Here is a 15769-nt window from a genome sequence, read left to right on the forward strand (position 1 = left end):
AGCCTGCCAGATGGCTGTGAGGCCTTACCTCTTGTAGTCCCTCTAGAGGACTTGGTGTGAAAGGATGGAAGCAGCCAGCTGGCAGCTAGCTCGGTGTGGACAGGAGATTGATGCACAGGGTCGTGGGACAGGGAAGATGGCTGAAGAAACAGCATGGAAAATGAGAATAGAGGCTAGAAGCAAGTGAGCACAAGAGTGATTGACATATGGGCAGGGCCCTGCTTCCCACTGGTGCTGTGCTTTGTGAGCTGTGCATCCTGCTGGTGGATTCTGTTATTAGTGCTCTGAATGAGAACCCTTCTCCATGAATTGAACACATCTGCAGCTACTAGGCAAGGGTCTTTCCAGCCCACTCTTCTGGTCCTTGTGTGAACTCCTGACTGTAAACTACAACACAGCTTGTACTGCAGGTGAGGAAACAGTCTGAGCTCACCAGGGCCGGAGGGGATGTGTGTACACAGACATGAACACACACAGAGAATGCTTGTTGAGAATTCCAAGTGTTAAAACTGGTTTATAAAATAATCAGGATGTGTTCTTCTCTCCTGGTTGCTGGAAGTACTGTGCTTCTGTCATTAAAAAACAAGCCTTGAGCCCCCGTGACTGGGGTGGGGCAGGGAAGGGTCTTCCCAGTTGCCAGACTTGCAGGAAGATGTGTTTGTTTTCTGGCCTTGGAGGCACTTTAGATTTGTGGTTTATTACTGGTCACTAATCATTCTTTCCCAAGGCAAGGGCTCTAATGCAGAGAAGATACTTTGCCAGTGCTTTATGCAGCCCTAGGATTCTGGGTGCTGGGTTTCCGGATTTCCTTTCAAATCCCGAAAGGGAATCTGGCAGGCAGAGGAAGAGTCTCTGCAACTGGGATTCTAGAAAAATGATGTCAGCCAGATGAGGCATCAAGGAAAAGGCTCCTTCCTGGCTCCTGTCCTCACAGTTGTGTTCAGAACAGCTATGCCATGTCCAGTGTTGATGTTAAATGATCTGTTTTGTCTTAGATTTGTGTAAGGTGCACATCTGAGTCAGCTCCAGTCTGGAGGTTCTGTTGCACAGGCTGAGCATAAGAAACAGGAGGAGCTGTTTTGTCTGTGAAGTGGCCCTCAAACCATCAACTCTTCAGAACTACAGAAGGTAGTAACACTGAGTACCCACTTGGGATACATCACTACAGACAGTAAGATGGTCTACTTGCTAGACACTGTTGCTTATTTGCTTGTAAAATTGACAGCTGGACCACAACATAACTTACTACTGTCCAGAGCAGTGCTGCAGTCTGCTGTTAGAGAAATGTTAGGTTAGACACCAGCCTAGAATAAATTAAAACAGACAAAATGAAGAAGAGTTATGAATAAACCTTGCCTCCATGGAGGCAAACTTACTGGCTCAAACTGGGCACACAGGGTCTAGCAACAGGATCTGTCTGTAAGTGTATGCCAAGTCTCTTGCCAGGCTGGTCACGTGAAACAGGGGTTTGCAATGCTAGAAGCAGGGCCTTAGTGCAGCGGTTGAGAGCTAGACCTGCTTGGTCACAGGCAAGCTGGTTTAGATGGCCAGGAATGGTTGCTCAGGACCTGGGCCAGAGATGTAACTCTTGGTTGCCCTCCTCCAGTGACCTGGCACCCTCTTTCCTTCTTTTTCCTACACCCCCCCCCCCCCCCCCCCGCCCGCCCCGGGCTTTTGTATTTCCCCCTCTTTTCTCCATTTCCCTTAAGCAAACCACAGTTTAAGCCCTGCTAATGTTCTGGCTCAAGGCTCTAGTGCTGTAGAGGGTTTGCTCCCACCATGCCAGCTCTGCCAGCCCAAGCATGGCTAGGCTGCACAATGCAGCAGTGCTTTGGCTCCTTCAGCACGCTCTGTGACAAGCACTAAAGAGCTGCTGGTTCCAGTGCACTAAGGAGGTGCCAGCAGCTGTGCAGGAAAGCTGCTCAGGCTGCAGCTGCAGGACATGGCCACATTAGAGCAGAGCCACCAAGCATGCAGTAAGTAAACTGCATTCAGAACACAGGTGACAGCTGAGCTAAGCTTTATTTGTTTTTTCTAGCTTGACTTCCAGTTCTTCAGTCTACTAAGCAGCTCTGTACCATTGCTGGATGGGTTTTTTGTGGCTGCTGCCATTCTTTACAGTGTACTGACCCTTGGAAGGCTGCACTGATCAAAGGCCTAGGAGACAGACAAAGCCCATAGGGAAAAAGGTAAAAGTCAGGCAGGGGTCGTGGGTGTGTGAACCCGCACCTGGTTTGGACACACTTCTCCCAGGCTTTATGGGGGGTTGGGGGAGAAGGAGAAAGAATGAGCATGTCATTAAATATGAAACTCTGGGCAGAGAAAGGTTCAGGGACTTGGTTCTAACTTAGCACATAATTTCAGACACCCCTCTCTATTAAAATAGAGATTTAATTTCCCCCCCAACCTTTGGCTCCTGGGAGCTCATCAGGCTTTATCATACTGTATAAAACTATTAGTTGTTAATACACAATGTGATAATAGCAACATCTTGATAGCTTTACATTCACATGTTCAAAGCACTGCTGGATTCCTTTCTGCACTGAAAATGCAGCCTGTAGAGAGGTTCTGGTAGCTCAGAAGTCATCAATGTTGCTGGTCCAATACATGAATAAAACCAGGACACAAACAGTCAATGAACATACAAGAGGCAGATCCTGATGGCAGTTCAGATTGGTTGCCCCCCCCCCCCCCCCCCCCCCCCCAAAAAAATGCAGCATTTTCAGTCTTTAAAAGACAGCATGAGGAACTGAATTGCATCCTTTTTTATTCAAATGCAGGACAAGTCCCTGAGTAAGCAGCTTTCTTTTACTTAAATAAAATTTTTCCAGAACTTAAAATGAAACCTGTGGAACAAGTTCACACAGCTGATGGTGAGCTGGAGACGGCATGTTCTTTGGCCCAGGGAAGCAGAGGCCTGGCAGGGGCACTTTCACTTCATTTCCAAAGCTTCATACAGTAGTGTCAGCAGCCTCCCCCGCGGCTACATCTCCTCTCCGACTGACCTCTGGGTTCTGAATTGCTCTTTGACTACTCTGCCATGAAAGGGATTTCTCATATTTGGTCTTAAAAAGTAATCCATGACCTGAAGAAGCAAAGATTGGGGAAACAACAAAACAGAAACGACCCTGCCATGAGATGAGTGCACTGGTAAAGAGAACAGCTCCTTCCTCAGTGGTCTAGAGAATAGGTCCTCCCAAGGCTGGGAATTCTGCATGCCAGCAGACAAGACCACCACACACAGAAGGAAAAGCCTTTTAAACTGCATGATAAAATTGTAGCTAGCTCTGCAGGTAGATTTTAGCCCACACCTCATAAACCATTAAGGAATGAATACAGATGGAAGATGAGACATCTGCTCTGTGACCCATAGGGACTTACCTGGGCAGTCTGCAGTCTCTCTGAATGCTCTTTTCTTACAGCAGCCTCGGCACATGTTAAACACACATTTATTGCCCTGGGTTGAGATGAAGGTGAAAAGAAGTTTGCATCAGTGAAAATGAAACTGTTACTGGTTACTGTAAGCAACAACAGCACAGCTCTGCACAGTCAGACCTCTGGAAACCACTGAACTTGAATGTTAGGCACACCTCAGGCTAGTGAAGATGAGAGAGCTGATGTTGCGATGGGGAGGGGGAGCCCCAGCTATCAACTCTTTGTACACAGAGGAGTAAACTAACAAAAGCTCACATCCAACTTCTGTAACATCAGTGGTCTGCTGGTCATCCTGAGTTGCACAAGCAGGAGAGTGCCCTTAGCATCATGCTGCTTGCTGCAATCCTCTGCAAAGGTACTCTGTAGAATACAGTGCCTGACATGCTTGCTCCCATCTGTACCACAGCAGTTACTGCCCCACCTGCAGCTTAAAATGTACCTGAGTGTGTATTAAAACATAATGTATGACCCTGAGGGACGTCAGGAGTTGAGTCCCTGATAGCTGACAATCTGTCTACACTAGAGGGGGTCTGTGGTGCTCTGGCTGACATGTGCTCAGTGACTCTTCAGGGAAGTGAGATTTTCTTGTCTGCTTTGTCTCCCTCCACCCCAATAAAAAAAAAAATCCTTCATGTTTAGGAAGCCCTTGGTTGATGTTGTTGTTTTCCCTTCATCCCCTCTGTCTCTTATGACAGAGCTTGGGAACATTTGAGCTAGGAAAAAACCAACAAACAACAGGCCCAGGCACAAGATTTCAGGCTGCCTGCAACATTACAGTGATGTAAGAGCAAAACAAAAATGAGACCTAGCCCAGCTTCAGACAGTCATAGCTGCTGCACCAAGCTGTGCCAGCTGAACATGGTCTGATTGCCATCTAATGGAAATGCTTTAATGGAGACTGGCACCAACTTACCTTTGGGTTTCCACACTGGTCACATTTTGCATATTTGGCTGGAAAAGAGAGAAAGAGAGCTGATTCCAGCCATGGTATTTTTATGTGGAAGAAGTAAATTTAAATCAGGATCACACAAAGCTTGGCACTTTTCTAGCCAGACAGGGCACATCCAAGAACAGTGCAAAGGTAAAGATACTCTGATTTTTTTTTTTTTAAGTGCCTCCAATCTAAATCAAAACACTGAAAGCTTTACTTCTCAAGTCAAGTGTAGAAGAGGAGGGTCTGCCTGAAATGCATACAACATTTCAATTAGTGACAGCTGTAATCTACTTGGTAGTGCATTTTGACCTTAAAAAGGAAAATAATGAATGGCAACTCATGTCAGATGTGGTATCAGTGACTCCATGCATTTATGCCAATAAATGGAACTTACGTTTTAAAGATGGATCAAAGCTTTTATTTGGATTTCTTAACTTCTTCTTTTGTTTATTCTTTGACAGAAGCTCAGAGTTTCCATCTTCCTCCTCTTCCAAAGCACGTTTCCCTCGCACACATTTGTCAGTCTCACTGCTACCATTCTCCTTGCATCTCTCCTTTGGCCTGAAACAATGAGTAGCAATCACCCTAAGCTGGCTGGAGGGGAGAAATAGGTCTTCCCTGAACACTACTCTGCTTCACAGAAACCTGGGCAAGCTGGAAACCCTTCTGTCATGGCTAAATTACAGGGAAGTGTCATTGCCCTTGGAAGTGGCAACTAAACCCTAAGTTTTTGTGTAACATTACCTGCTAATAACAGACACTGTCAGATTTATTGGTTGGTTAAGTAGTTTAGGTTGGCTGAATTAAGTTTGGCTCCTGTTATTGCCAGGTTCTACTTAGGTATTTAGTTAAGTATTACACTTGCCACGCTCACACTCTTCTCCAGCTCAATTTTCACAACAAAGGGAATAGGGTACCCGAAAAGTGAGACCATGCAACACAAGTAGCCTTTATAAAATACAATTTAGTTGCCACCTACACTGGCAGTACAAGTGGTGTGCCACAAAGTGCTGTCAGGCAGCATGTGTTGCACATCAAGTTCTTTTTCTGAGCTGTAGTTGGAATTCTTGGTGGTTACTTTCTAGAGAGGGAAATCTGAGGAGCATCTAAAGAAGATGCACACCACAAGCAACATCCCCATAAACAAAGTAACAACCAGGGAAAAAGAGAGAGAAAAAACAATAAAAATAATCCAAAGCCTTCACTTATCTTCTAATGAATGAAAGCTCCTAGACCAGAACTTGGTGGCTCTGTACTGAGCATGGCTGGGAAAGGTGTAGAATTGTCCACATCAGAACAGATCACTCACCCTGGCCTGACGTACGGCTGACAGATCCAGTGGAAAAAAGGCAACCCTTCTTTTGGCTTTTCTCCTTCTTTCTGGTTTGCTATTTCTTCCTGCAGCACAGAGTTCCAGTCAGTTTCCCTGGAGTTCTCACAAAATACTCCAAATAACACTCCAAGCTCCAGGAAACCACAAACTGGAATTTAAACTAACAGTTACTGATAGTTAAATGTAGGCAAACCCCCTCTGCTAAGACAGGGGAACTGAAGCAGGTTTGTGCCTCCTAAAGCAACTTTATGCTGTGTAAAGCTATTGAGGCTTGAGGGGCTGCCACCGCAGTAAAACTACCAATATCAAGGTTGGAAAGCCACAACTCCAACAAAGGGGCCAACAAACATCAAGTGCATGACATACATGGTAAGTTCCCACCAAGGGTGGGCAGTGTTGTTCTGGGAGATTAGGGCCCGTCTTGGTACCTGGCACCGTAGTTTCAGCTCCCTGTTGACATCTACAATGCCCTCCAGAGTCTTCACTTTTGCTAACTCATCACGCAGCTGCTGGTAAACTTGAAGCCTGAGGCAAATGCCAAACATCAAGTCATATTTATGCATTATTGCTAGACTGAAGAGATCAGCTAAAAATGTCTTTGTAAAAGCTTTATATAGATTTTTTTTTTTCTTGCTGCACATGCCTTGGTAGAAGCTTATCTTCTGGAAGTGCAGAGAACAGCACACACAGTTGCTCCTCTTGGCCAAACAAGCACTTGGCACACAACCAAGGTACTTGGAGATAAGCTGATGTGAATGTACAGTTTGTCAGCTGCTCCTCAGTAGCTGCCCATGGCCATGCTCTGACTCCACAGTAAGTGCAGGACAGTTTGCTTCACAGCAGGCCAGGGGTTAGTTAACTGAGGTTTGCCACAAGTGCAGATGGGCAATTACCACATGGCAGCTGATGTGCTGGGAGCTCACACCCTCCCTTGTCTTGTGGTAACTTGTTCACTCCCCTTGCCCTGCTTCCCAGATGTGCGGTGAAGCGTTAAGGCCTCAGCCCACACTCTTTACAGCAAGGTCCTGGAGAGAAAACCTGGCAACATAATAGTTGTGACCAGACAAATCCTTGTCCAGAAAAGTCAGACACTTGCTGAGCAGGATGAGCCCTGAAAACATGAGAGAGTTCTCTGGAGATACTCACGTGTGATGCCAGAGCTTGAAGAGATGAGCCCTAACATAAGACAAGGGACAAGGATGCTTCTGCACTATCTCCAGGTACTCCTCAGCCATCTCCCACACCAAGGGGTTTCGGCCCTCAAACAAAGCTGGGTTATGAAGATTACCTTCTAGGGAATGAAAAGAAATACTCAAACTTTCTTTTCAGGACTGCAACAGAAAACAAAAATCTAAGCTCTAGAGTTCCATCAGGACTGAGCTGAGTGATTCTAACAGCCAGTCACAAACACATCACCCAGGTGCTCACAAAGAGGAATCCAGGGTCCACAAACTGTAGCCTGACCTCAGGAAGCTGTGTTTCACTATTTCTTAAGTCAGTCAAGTAGCTCATATCTAATTAAAGTACATTTTGCAGAAAGAAATCCAATCTTGACACAAAGAGTGAAAAAACATTAGTAAACAGAGAAGCCCCTGCCTTCCCTTGCCCTGTGGTTGCATCCTTGGACAGTGAGGGTTTTACCTATGTCTGTATCCACATTCCTATGGCTTAAGTTTGTAGATACTGCTTCTCTGCTTTCCCCTCCTAGCTCCTCAAGCCTTATCCAGTATTTCATAGAAGTAAGATTCTACAACCCCCCTGAAAATGTGTTTCACTACTCTTAACTGTGCAGTGATGGGAAGCTTTATTCTGCTGTCTATCCTAGACTTGTAGGAATCTGTGGCAGCTCTTTATTGTCCCACACCAACATGAACCACCTGCAGGAATATTAATCAGTGGATGCACTTCCTGCTTCAAGATCTATTCATAAAACATTCTGTTGGTTAACAGATACCAGGAAAATATTCCAGGACAAGAGAAGTCCCACATAACTTAGATTTGAGCTGACCACTCAATGGTACAAGTCCAACCTAACAATTGCTACAAGTCTGAAGTGATTCCTGGTGCTAGGAAGAGAGGTTTGGTGCAAGAGGAGGGAGAACAGCCACACAGCTTTCAGTCAAAGCTGTTCACCATGTCAGGCTGCTGTAAGCTTTTAATAATTGTATATGGGGCTGCTAAAAGAGTAAGAAACAGTTCCTATTCTCATCTGTTGTGAGTAGAAGTTGCTTCTCTTTACCTGCACTCATGACACCGTGCACTCCTGTCTTACGGATACACTCCTCCACGTCGCTGAGGCACTGGATGTTTCCATTTGCAAACACAGGAATGTTCACAGCTTTTCTGTACCAGTGGATAAAACAGATGCACGGAATTGAGACTTGGGAGTCCACCCAGAAATTCTACTCCTGTCGCCCAAGCTTGGTGCAAGCTTCTGCTTAAAATCTACCCTCCCAGCATGCCAGCAGAAATCCACCAGGGTTGGTACTGCTCACTAACCTGACAGCTTGAATGTGCTCCCAAGACGCCACACCAGCAAGTGGGCCCTTCTGCTCCTTAGTACGGCCATGCACAGTCAGCAGCTGGAACATAAAGTTACTTTTCAACTGTGTGAGCCACTGGAACAAATCCACTGACAACAATTTCCTTCCACCCCATACATTAAATTCCTGCTGCTATTTCAACAGTGAAGGGATTTTGGTATCACAGAAAGATATCAGCAGCTCACCTACCATGGCATGGGCTTGGGCTTCTTTCAGTTTGCTATTGACAAGATTGTATCTTGGGAGAACCTACACATTTCCTGTTGCATTGGCTCCCACTTATGATTCACTCTTTAATCTGTGATACATTGATCAGGATGGCTCCTCAGCAGAAAGCCTGAACACTCTCACACTGGCTCTAACTCCAGACTGTCTCTTCCAGTTCAGCTGGGGTTAAACCCTAGAAGGCTGCTCATTTCTCCACTAGTGGTGGTCATCTGTGACACTGTATTTCCTGTAGCACTGTGGATTTCATGCATTCACACCACCTCCTGCAGCAGAATGTCAGACTGAAGCACGGTGAAGGATGTCACTTTGTGCAGCAATTGCAAGAGAGACTCCAAAATCATGACCATAGAATAGCTTAGGGTGGAAGAGACCTTACAGATCTTCTAATCCACTCTCCCTGCCACAGGCAGGGATGCCTCTCAACTAGACCAGGTTACTCAAAGCCCCATCCATCCTGGCCTTGAAGATCTCCAGGGAGGGGGCATCCACAACCTCTCTGGACAATCCATTGCAGAGTCTTGCTGCACCTGCAGTGAAGAATTTCTTCCTAACATCAATGATGTGTTCCCTTTCATGCTATGGACCTGCTGTCTATGACAGCAAGCGTGCAACCCCTCTGCATCCCCTGTTCTCTGCCTGTAAAACATCTCCACAGTACACCAAGGACTGGTCATCAGATGCTTCACACAGAGACCTGTGTGCAGTGCCACAGTGGAGGGAGCACCTGCCTCCTCACCTGGCAGCCAGCTTTCTCCAGCATCTGTGCATACTTCACCGTCTTGGCGATCTCTGGGAAGACGCGGATTTTGCAGGTGATGGGCACAGAGAGCTTCTCGTTAGCCAGCAGAACTGGGGGAGGTTGAAAAGACAGGTAAGGGGGCTGCACAAAGCTGTGAAAAGGCCCTACTCTCGTCAAGAGCTGATGCTGGGTGTGAAAGAGTCTGAGAAGTTAATGCTGTGTAGTTCTCACAGCTTAACCAACCAGGAGCGCTCTCTGCAAGCCTGACTGCATGAGTGAACCAAGCAGCAGCAAACACAAAGCACAAAATCTGCATTCTAACAAGAAGGCATAAATCAGGCAGCATTTCACAGCCCTAATGTTTCCACTGCATTGAACCTTCCCTTTCAAAGATCACCCCCTTCAAATCACTGATACAAGCCTGCTAACATCACAGGCTCTTGTACTCCTCCTTCTCTGCTAACAACATTTGCACACGCTTTTCCACCTTCCTAGAAGGAATGCTTTGCTTCTTTCCAAATTGCACCCAAACAATCATGCCAAATCCAAGAGGCTTATCAACAGAGGTAGGCTGTGGACCCATTTATGTTGTAAATATAGATTACAGAGTCAGGGTGAAATCTAGAACATGATAAACTCCTGTAGCCTTTACACAGTGCACTGAATCAGAAAGCTGCTAACAGCCAGGCAGCAGTACAGGCCTGAAATTATCTTCTCTTCCACAGCTTTGATGTGTAATGTAGGAAGTCACCTGATGTCTTCTAATCCACTTCCTAGGATCTGTAATGATAGGTCTTCCTAGGACCCTTTCAAAGAAGCCAGCAAGGTATCTACAGGGACCCCATCACTTTAAAGAAGGCTAGGAGAGAAGGGGGAAGAGGAAGCTTTGCCCACCCTTTGTAGAATAGCCTGTTGAGAGAACTCTTTACTAGACAGCCTGGGTTTTCATCCAACTAGATGACCTGGGGTCTCTTCTCACCTTGAGACTGTTCTGATTTGCATCTCTCACTCCTAAGTGCCCTAACAATCACATCACATGCTGGGCAGGGAAGCATTGTCTGTCCTCCCAAGTTCTCAGCAGTGTCTTTGTATCAACCACCATTGGAGATTCCCTGGACTACAGAGAACACAAACAGAAGTAAGACTCTTAACTTCATGGTTCAGACACTTGCTTTCACATGGAGGCACATTCTCAGCTCTTCACAATGACCAAGCCCTTGCTTTTAACATCAGTTCTGAATGTATTTCTAAAAAAAATTTAAAAATCCTGCTCCCAGCTGCTACCAATGGTCTGAAAATGTCCTGTGCATGGCAGGAGAGGGGCTTGCTATGGTGTGGTCAGAAAAAGTACTCTTGAGTTGATCAGAAAGGGGCAATTGTGGCTTCAAGCAGAAACAGAAGTCCTGGCACCCAAGAACTTCAAAGGAAAAAGCATGGCACTGGGAGTTCTGCTCTTTCTAGAGCTGGAGAGCCACTAAATCATCATTGGATTGGGACTGAACTGACTCACTTTCACCTAAAAGTCCATCTCAGGTACTGAAATCTTTTATCAGATCAGAGTTTGTAGTGGAATACCACCAAGTATCTTGAGGGTGCCACTGAACCACAGCAAGGAACAAAAAAACCTCCCAAACCCCACAAACACAACCCTCCTCACAGAAACATGCTGCACCTCCTTTCCCCCCAGAATTGCTGACCCTCATGACAATGATGAATTCATCCCATTCTCAAAGTGAAGCCTCTCTAAAGTGAGGCCTTTCTAAAGACTTACTCATTCTCTGAAGAAGATCCCACTCCTCTTGCAGAAATGCCCCATAGTGACCTACAATAAACCAGCAGATGACAGACTCTTACAGCAGGGTCAGACTCTGAAGCATGCAGCTCTCATAAATGTTCACAGACAATGATGCAAACACTCTTAAGTGTCACTGGCAGAAGCAGAGCAGCTGTGTCCTGCCCACAGTGGAACACATTTGAATCATTCTATTCCCAATGCCACCCTAGATTTACAGGACAAGCATCGAATCCCCACACCTTACTTTCATTGCTGCTCCCTAAGGCTGGTGTGTTGACACTGCTAGCTCAAAGTCCAACTTTCAGAGGTCTGTACCAGGTGTTTAAAAATTCCCTTCAGGATAAAAGCTGATCAGACTGAAAGACCTACTTGCCCTGTACACCACTGACCACTTCCTGTTAAGACTCTGAAAGACACTTTAGAAGAGGAATGGGCAGTTACTGAACAAACCTTCCTTCAACACCCCAACTGATCCAAAGCACTGGTTCTGAAACAAGCTCCCATGGCAATGCCTTTAAGGGATTCAGCAGCTGTCATCCTCTTCTATGTTGAAGTGAACAAACTGTGCAAGTATCAAAGAAACAGGACACCAAGTACTAAGTAATTTTCAAGGCAGGTTTGCAAAATTGGGCTGTTTAAGCAACTGGAATCAGGAAGAAAATTAAGATCTTGTTAAAAATACCTTTTTTCTGCAGGATATTCAAGACACAAGAGCTGTCACACAGGGGAAGCTAGGATTAATTATTAGCATAGCTACATTTTGCTCTAGGTATTAGAAAGCATTATCTGTTAAAGTGGGTGTAACTAAGTCTGACTTCAGCAGTACTGCAGCCACCCCCACCCCATCAAATTAACCACTTTGGTCCTCTCGACATTTTACTGCCAGTGTTCCTATCTGAACCACCCCAGCTCTCTGGCTGCCCAGGGTGCAGGTTTGCACGTACCTCTCTTTGCAATCATTTGGGGGCAACCCAGGTTGAGGTCTATGGCATCACAATAATCCTGGGCCAACAGTGCTGCTTGGACAAACACTTCAGGGTCATTGGCACAGAACTGAGAAAGATAAAAGTGGAATAATCAGATAATAGCTTTCTCCAAGTACTGACAACATCTTATGACATAGTTCTGAAGCAACTACTTGCTACAGAAACAGTTAACCTGCAGCTCACGACAGCAAGCACCATTTCTCAAAAAAGCCCCAACCCAAACAAAAAATGTGACACACACCAGCTAATCCTCAACCCTCCAGTGACAAAATGAGAAAGGTGAACATCCAAGAGGCAAAGAAACATTTGTAGAATATTTAACATGTAGTAGCCAAGAATAAGAGGGGACAGTTCCTAAAATCCCCTGGAGAACAAAGAGCTGCTGCATTTTCATCCAAAAAAGCGGTGCAGAAGGAAAGACTTGCTCTTGGGTCTTGAGACAGTTAAAACTTTGTGCATCCTAGTGAGCACCACTGCCTCCAAAATGAACTCATGTTAGAGTGGTGTGCTACACAGACACACTGGGCTGTTAAGTCAAATGCTCAGTCTCAAATATAATTAACCTTACATTTAAAGCACAGTGCAGAAATCAACTTATTAAGAAAAAATAGGCTACTTTGAAGCTGCTTTTTTTGAGGACAGAGCCAGAGTACTCTTTATGCTTTCAAACAGATTAACAAAACTCAGTGCCATCACATCTTTAACTAACACAGATCTAAACTCAAACTGGTGAGCAGAAGGTGTTACTTAAACCCTATACAAATTATGGCTGACACCACCTAAGCCCACAAAAGCCATTTGTTTTCTCTGAGATGACTGACATAACAGAGAGCCTCCAACAAAACCACACTGGTGAGGATTTTTACCGAGTAGATAAACCCCAGATTTCAGGCTGGGCTCAGACATCCTCTTGCCTAATCCATTTCCAAGAGTCTGTGACCACAACCTAAACCTGCCCAGAAAGACTGCAGAACTCAGTAAGATTTGCTGTCCTGGGTCAATCCAAAGATTAATCGAGTAAGTTCTGTACCTTATGACCAACTGTGGCCCGTGGGAAGGACACAGCAAGCCCACAGTAACTGCCACTCTTCAGGTAGGCTGGCTCAGAACAGCTGCCTGAGCTGAAGGCCTGTGCTCAAAATACAGCATCCTAAGACTATTCAGAATTTTGCCACCTGTATTTTTCTGTGGCAAAAGAAACTGCCTCCCATGGAAAAAAATGAGGCTGTGTAAAGCTGTACTGAGACCTAAGATCCACCTCATCCTGCTCTGCTAATAGCCAACAATGTCTAGAGAACAGCAGCAGCTGGGAGGTGTTGTCAAGGACTCTGGAAGCAGGAGTGGTGTTTGCTGTAGCTCATGACCCCCGAGAGTCTTCCTTAATTTACTTTCTAAACTCCTGTAATTTTTCAGCACACAGTACATGCCATGGGAATGGATTTTGCTGGGTTGGACTGTGACTATTCTTACTAACACGTGTTTCCATTTTCAAGCCAGTCATACTTTCACACATCTCTTCTTACTTGGGATCTGAGGGTCTTCCAGGGTGAAGAGTCCTCATCCATTTAACTGCTCCACATGTGGAAATCAGCCCATTCCTCTGCTTATGCTAACTGTTCTTCCCTGCATTATTCTTCAGCTCTCCAGGACCCTCTCCCTCCTTGGGATGGAGTACCTGATACTCAAAGGGTACTCAACAAGCAGAAGCAACAAATGCTTAACAGTATGTCCTACCTTCTTTGCATCCTCTGTCTGTGGCTAACCACTGACCTTATGGTTTCAGAGAACTACTCAAAAACCTGTCATGCTTCCTGAGTGGGATCAGATCTGTCTCTAAAAACGAGATGCAGAGGACTGAAACCCTGTGAGAAGCCTTTAAAGCTACAGGCCACCGTGGTTAATACACCCAAATCCTCTTTGCTAGACATGGGACAAACAGAAAAGCAGAGTTATCGTGAGTAGTATTTAGGTAAAGAAAATGAGATTTCTATCACCCTATACAACAACCACTTCAAAATCGGGGTGAGATTGAGTGGCTTGGCCTCACACGCATTTGGGGAGCATCTGGATTTGTTATTCCAAAGGGGTGGATGAGGAGGCTGAGGGAGCATTGGGCAATGCTGACTTGCTTTTATGGCGTTACCCAAGAGCACCCGGCAGGTGCCCCGCTCCTTACCGCCGCTCCCAGTGCCGAGGCTGACTGGGCAGGCGTCGCCGCTCCAGCAGCAGGGCGGCCGGGCGGGCGGGCCGGGGGTCGGGGGGCGCCGGTGGCGTTTCCCGGACGGCCGCAGAACTTACCTGCACGATGAGCGGGCGGTCTTCGGGGCAGGCCTCGCCGTAGAGGTTCTCGCGGCGGTAGTTGGCGTCTCTGAGGAAGACTTGGGCGTGCAGCATCGGCGTGTAGCACAGCTGGGCACCGTGGCGCCGGCTGAGCAGCCTCCAGGCCAGCTCACTCTGGTCCACCATGGGCGCCACCACATAGTGGGCGCTCCGCAGCGTCTCCCTCCAGAAGGCCTCTCCGCGCAGCTTCGGCATCTCCCGCCTGCCTTCCCGCCCGGGCAGCGCTGCGCCAGCTGCCGCCCCGCACCGCCGTACCAGGGCTCGCAGCCGCCGCCTGAGGCCCGAAGGCGGGCACGAGCGCTGGGCCCTGGCGGGGCACCGCGGCGGCCGGACGGTGCCACCGCCATCCCGCTCCGGCCGGCTCGGCGGTGCAGCTGCGCCCCGTCCCCTCCGGAAACCGCGGCGCTAACAGCAGGGGCCGCGCGCGAAACGGTCCGGGTCGGGGCAGGGCTGGTGTCTGAGGGGACCGGACCGCGCTCCCCGCGGCGGGCTCTGGCTAGGACGCTGCGGGTCTCTCCCGCGGCGCCTCCCGGCGTCTGGAACTCCCTCACCGACCTCGGTCCGAGGCTATGTGGTAGCCATTCACCCTAGGTGAGGGGCGGCTGCCATCACGACAGGCACGGACGGCCTCCCCGCCAGCAAACGCGCAGGGTGTCACGGCGCGGGGCTGCCCCGCTGCCGGAAACCCGCGCAGGAAGCCCCAGCCGTCGGCCGTGGCTGTCAGCCGTCCGCAAGAGCTTTTCGCAGCGCGGCCTGTGCAACAGCAGCAGCAGCACCTCCCGGCCTGCCGCGTCCCTGCTCCCGCTGTGGCCGGTAGCGCACACCCCTCTCACGCACTCACACTGCTCGCACACCCCTCACGCACCCTCTCGAGTCCCAAGCTGTACTTATGGTTTTGCACTTTAGCCTCTGTCCCCAAGAGATGCCAAGGGGAAGCGCTTATTGATGCGTAAGCGAGGGGGCCCTACTGGTCCTTGGTTTCGGATGATCAAGGCGGAAATGATCCACCTGGCCGAACCAAAGTAACACGTGAAAAAAACCCTTTCATTCTGCAGCACTTCGTAAAGCTACTGACCACTGCCTGCACCACCAGCACAGTGGAAGACTTGCCAGAACCTCCCAGAACATTGAAAATGCTGCATTTTTGCATGTCAAAACGTCCATGTAACATTAGTCATAGGGCTTTAGATTTTTTTCTTCAAAAGGAAAAAAATTGTTCATTATATGCAACCTGAAAGCAGCAGAGCCTAAGCAGAGCTCAGTAAGCTGTTAGAGATTGTCCACAGCCTTCACAGTTCAAGATGACTATCAATGCCTGCATCTCCCATTCTCCCCAGTTTTCAAACACTCATTGGGTGGTAGAGTTTGCTGCAAGAAATATCTAAGCTTCAAGTTCCTTTGATTCTTTTCTTCAATTTTCCACTGCCCTCCAAGAG

The 15769-nt window shown here is 47.5% G+C and overlaps 1 protein-coding gene across 1 annotated transcript; it reads right to left on the bottom strand.

The window, feature by feature from the left end:
- Positions 1-2696: 2696 nt before the first annotated feature.
- DUS1L (dihydrouridine synthase 1 like) lies at positions 2697-14683 on the bottom strand. Its single transcript, XM_054170796.1, has 13 exons — positions 14292-14683; positions 11952-12060; positions 10984-11034; positions 9210-9322; positions 8202-8284; positions 7942-8045; positions 6849-6993; positions 6131-6227; positions 5679-5767; positions 4764-4930; positions 4349-4386; positions 3382-3457; positions 2697-3085 (listed from the first exon to the last, which is right to left on the bottom strand). The coding sequence occupies exons 1-13, from the start codon at positions 14526-14528 to the stop codon at positions 2952-2954; spliced, it is 1443 nt and encodes a 480-aa protein (XP_054026771.1). The 5' UTR covers positions 14529-14683; the 3' UTR covers positions 2697-2951.
- Between the last annotated feature and the right edge of the window lie 1086 nt (positions 14684-15769).

This window comes from Dryobates pubescens, chromosome 20 (assembly GCF_014839835.1).
Source record: "Dryobates pubescens isolate bDryPub1 chromosome 20, bDryPub1.pri, whole genome shotgun sequence".
Taxonomy (NCBI): Eukaryota; Metazoa; Chordata; class Aves; order Piciformes; family Picidae; genus Dryobates; species Dryobates pubescens.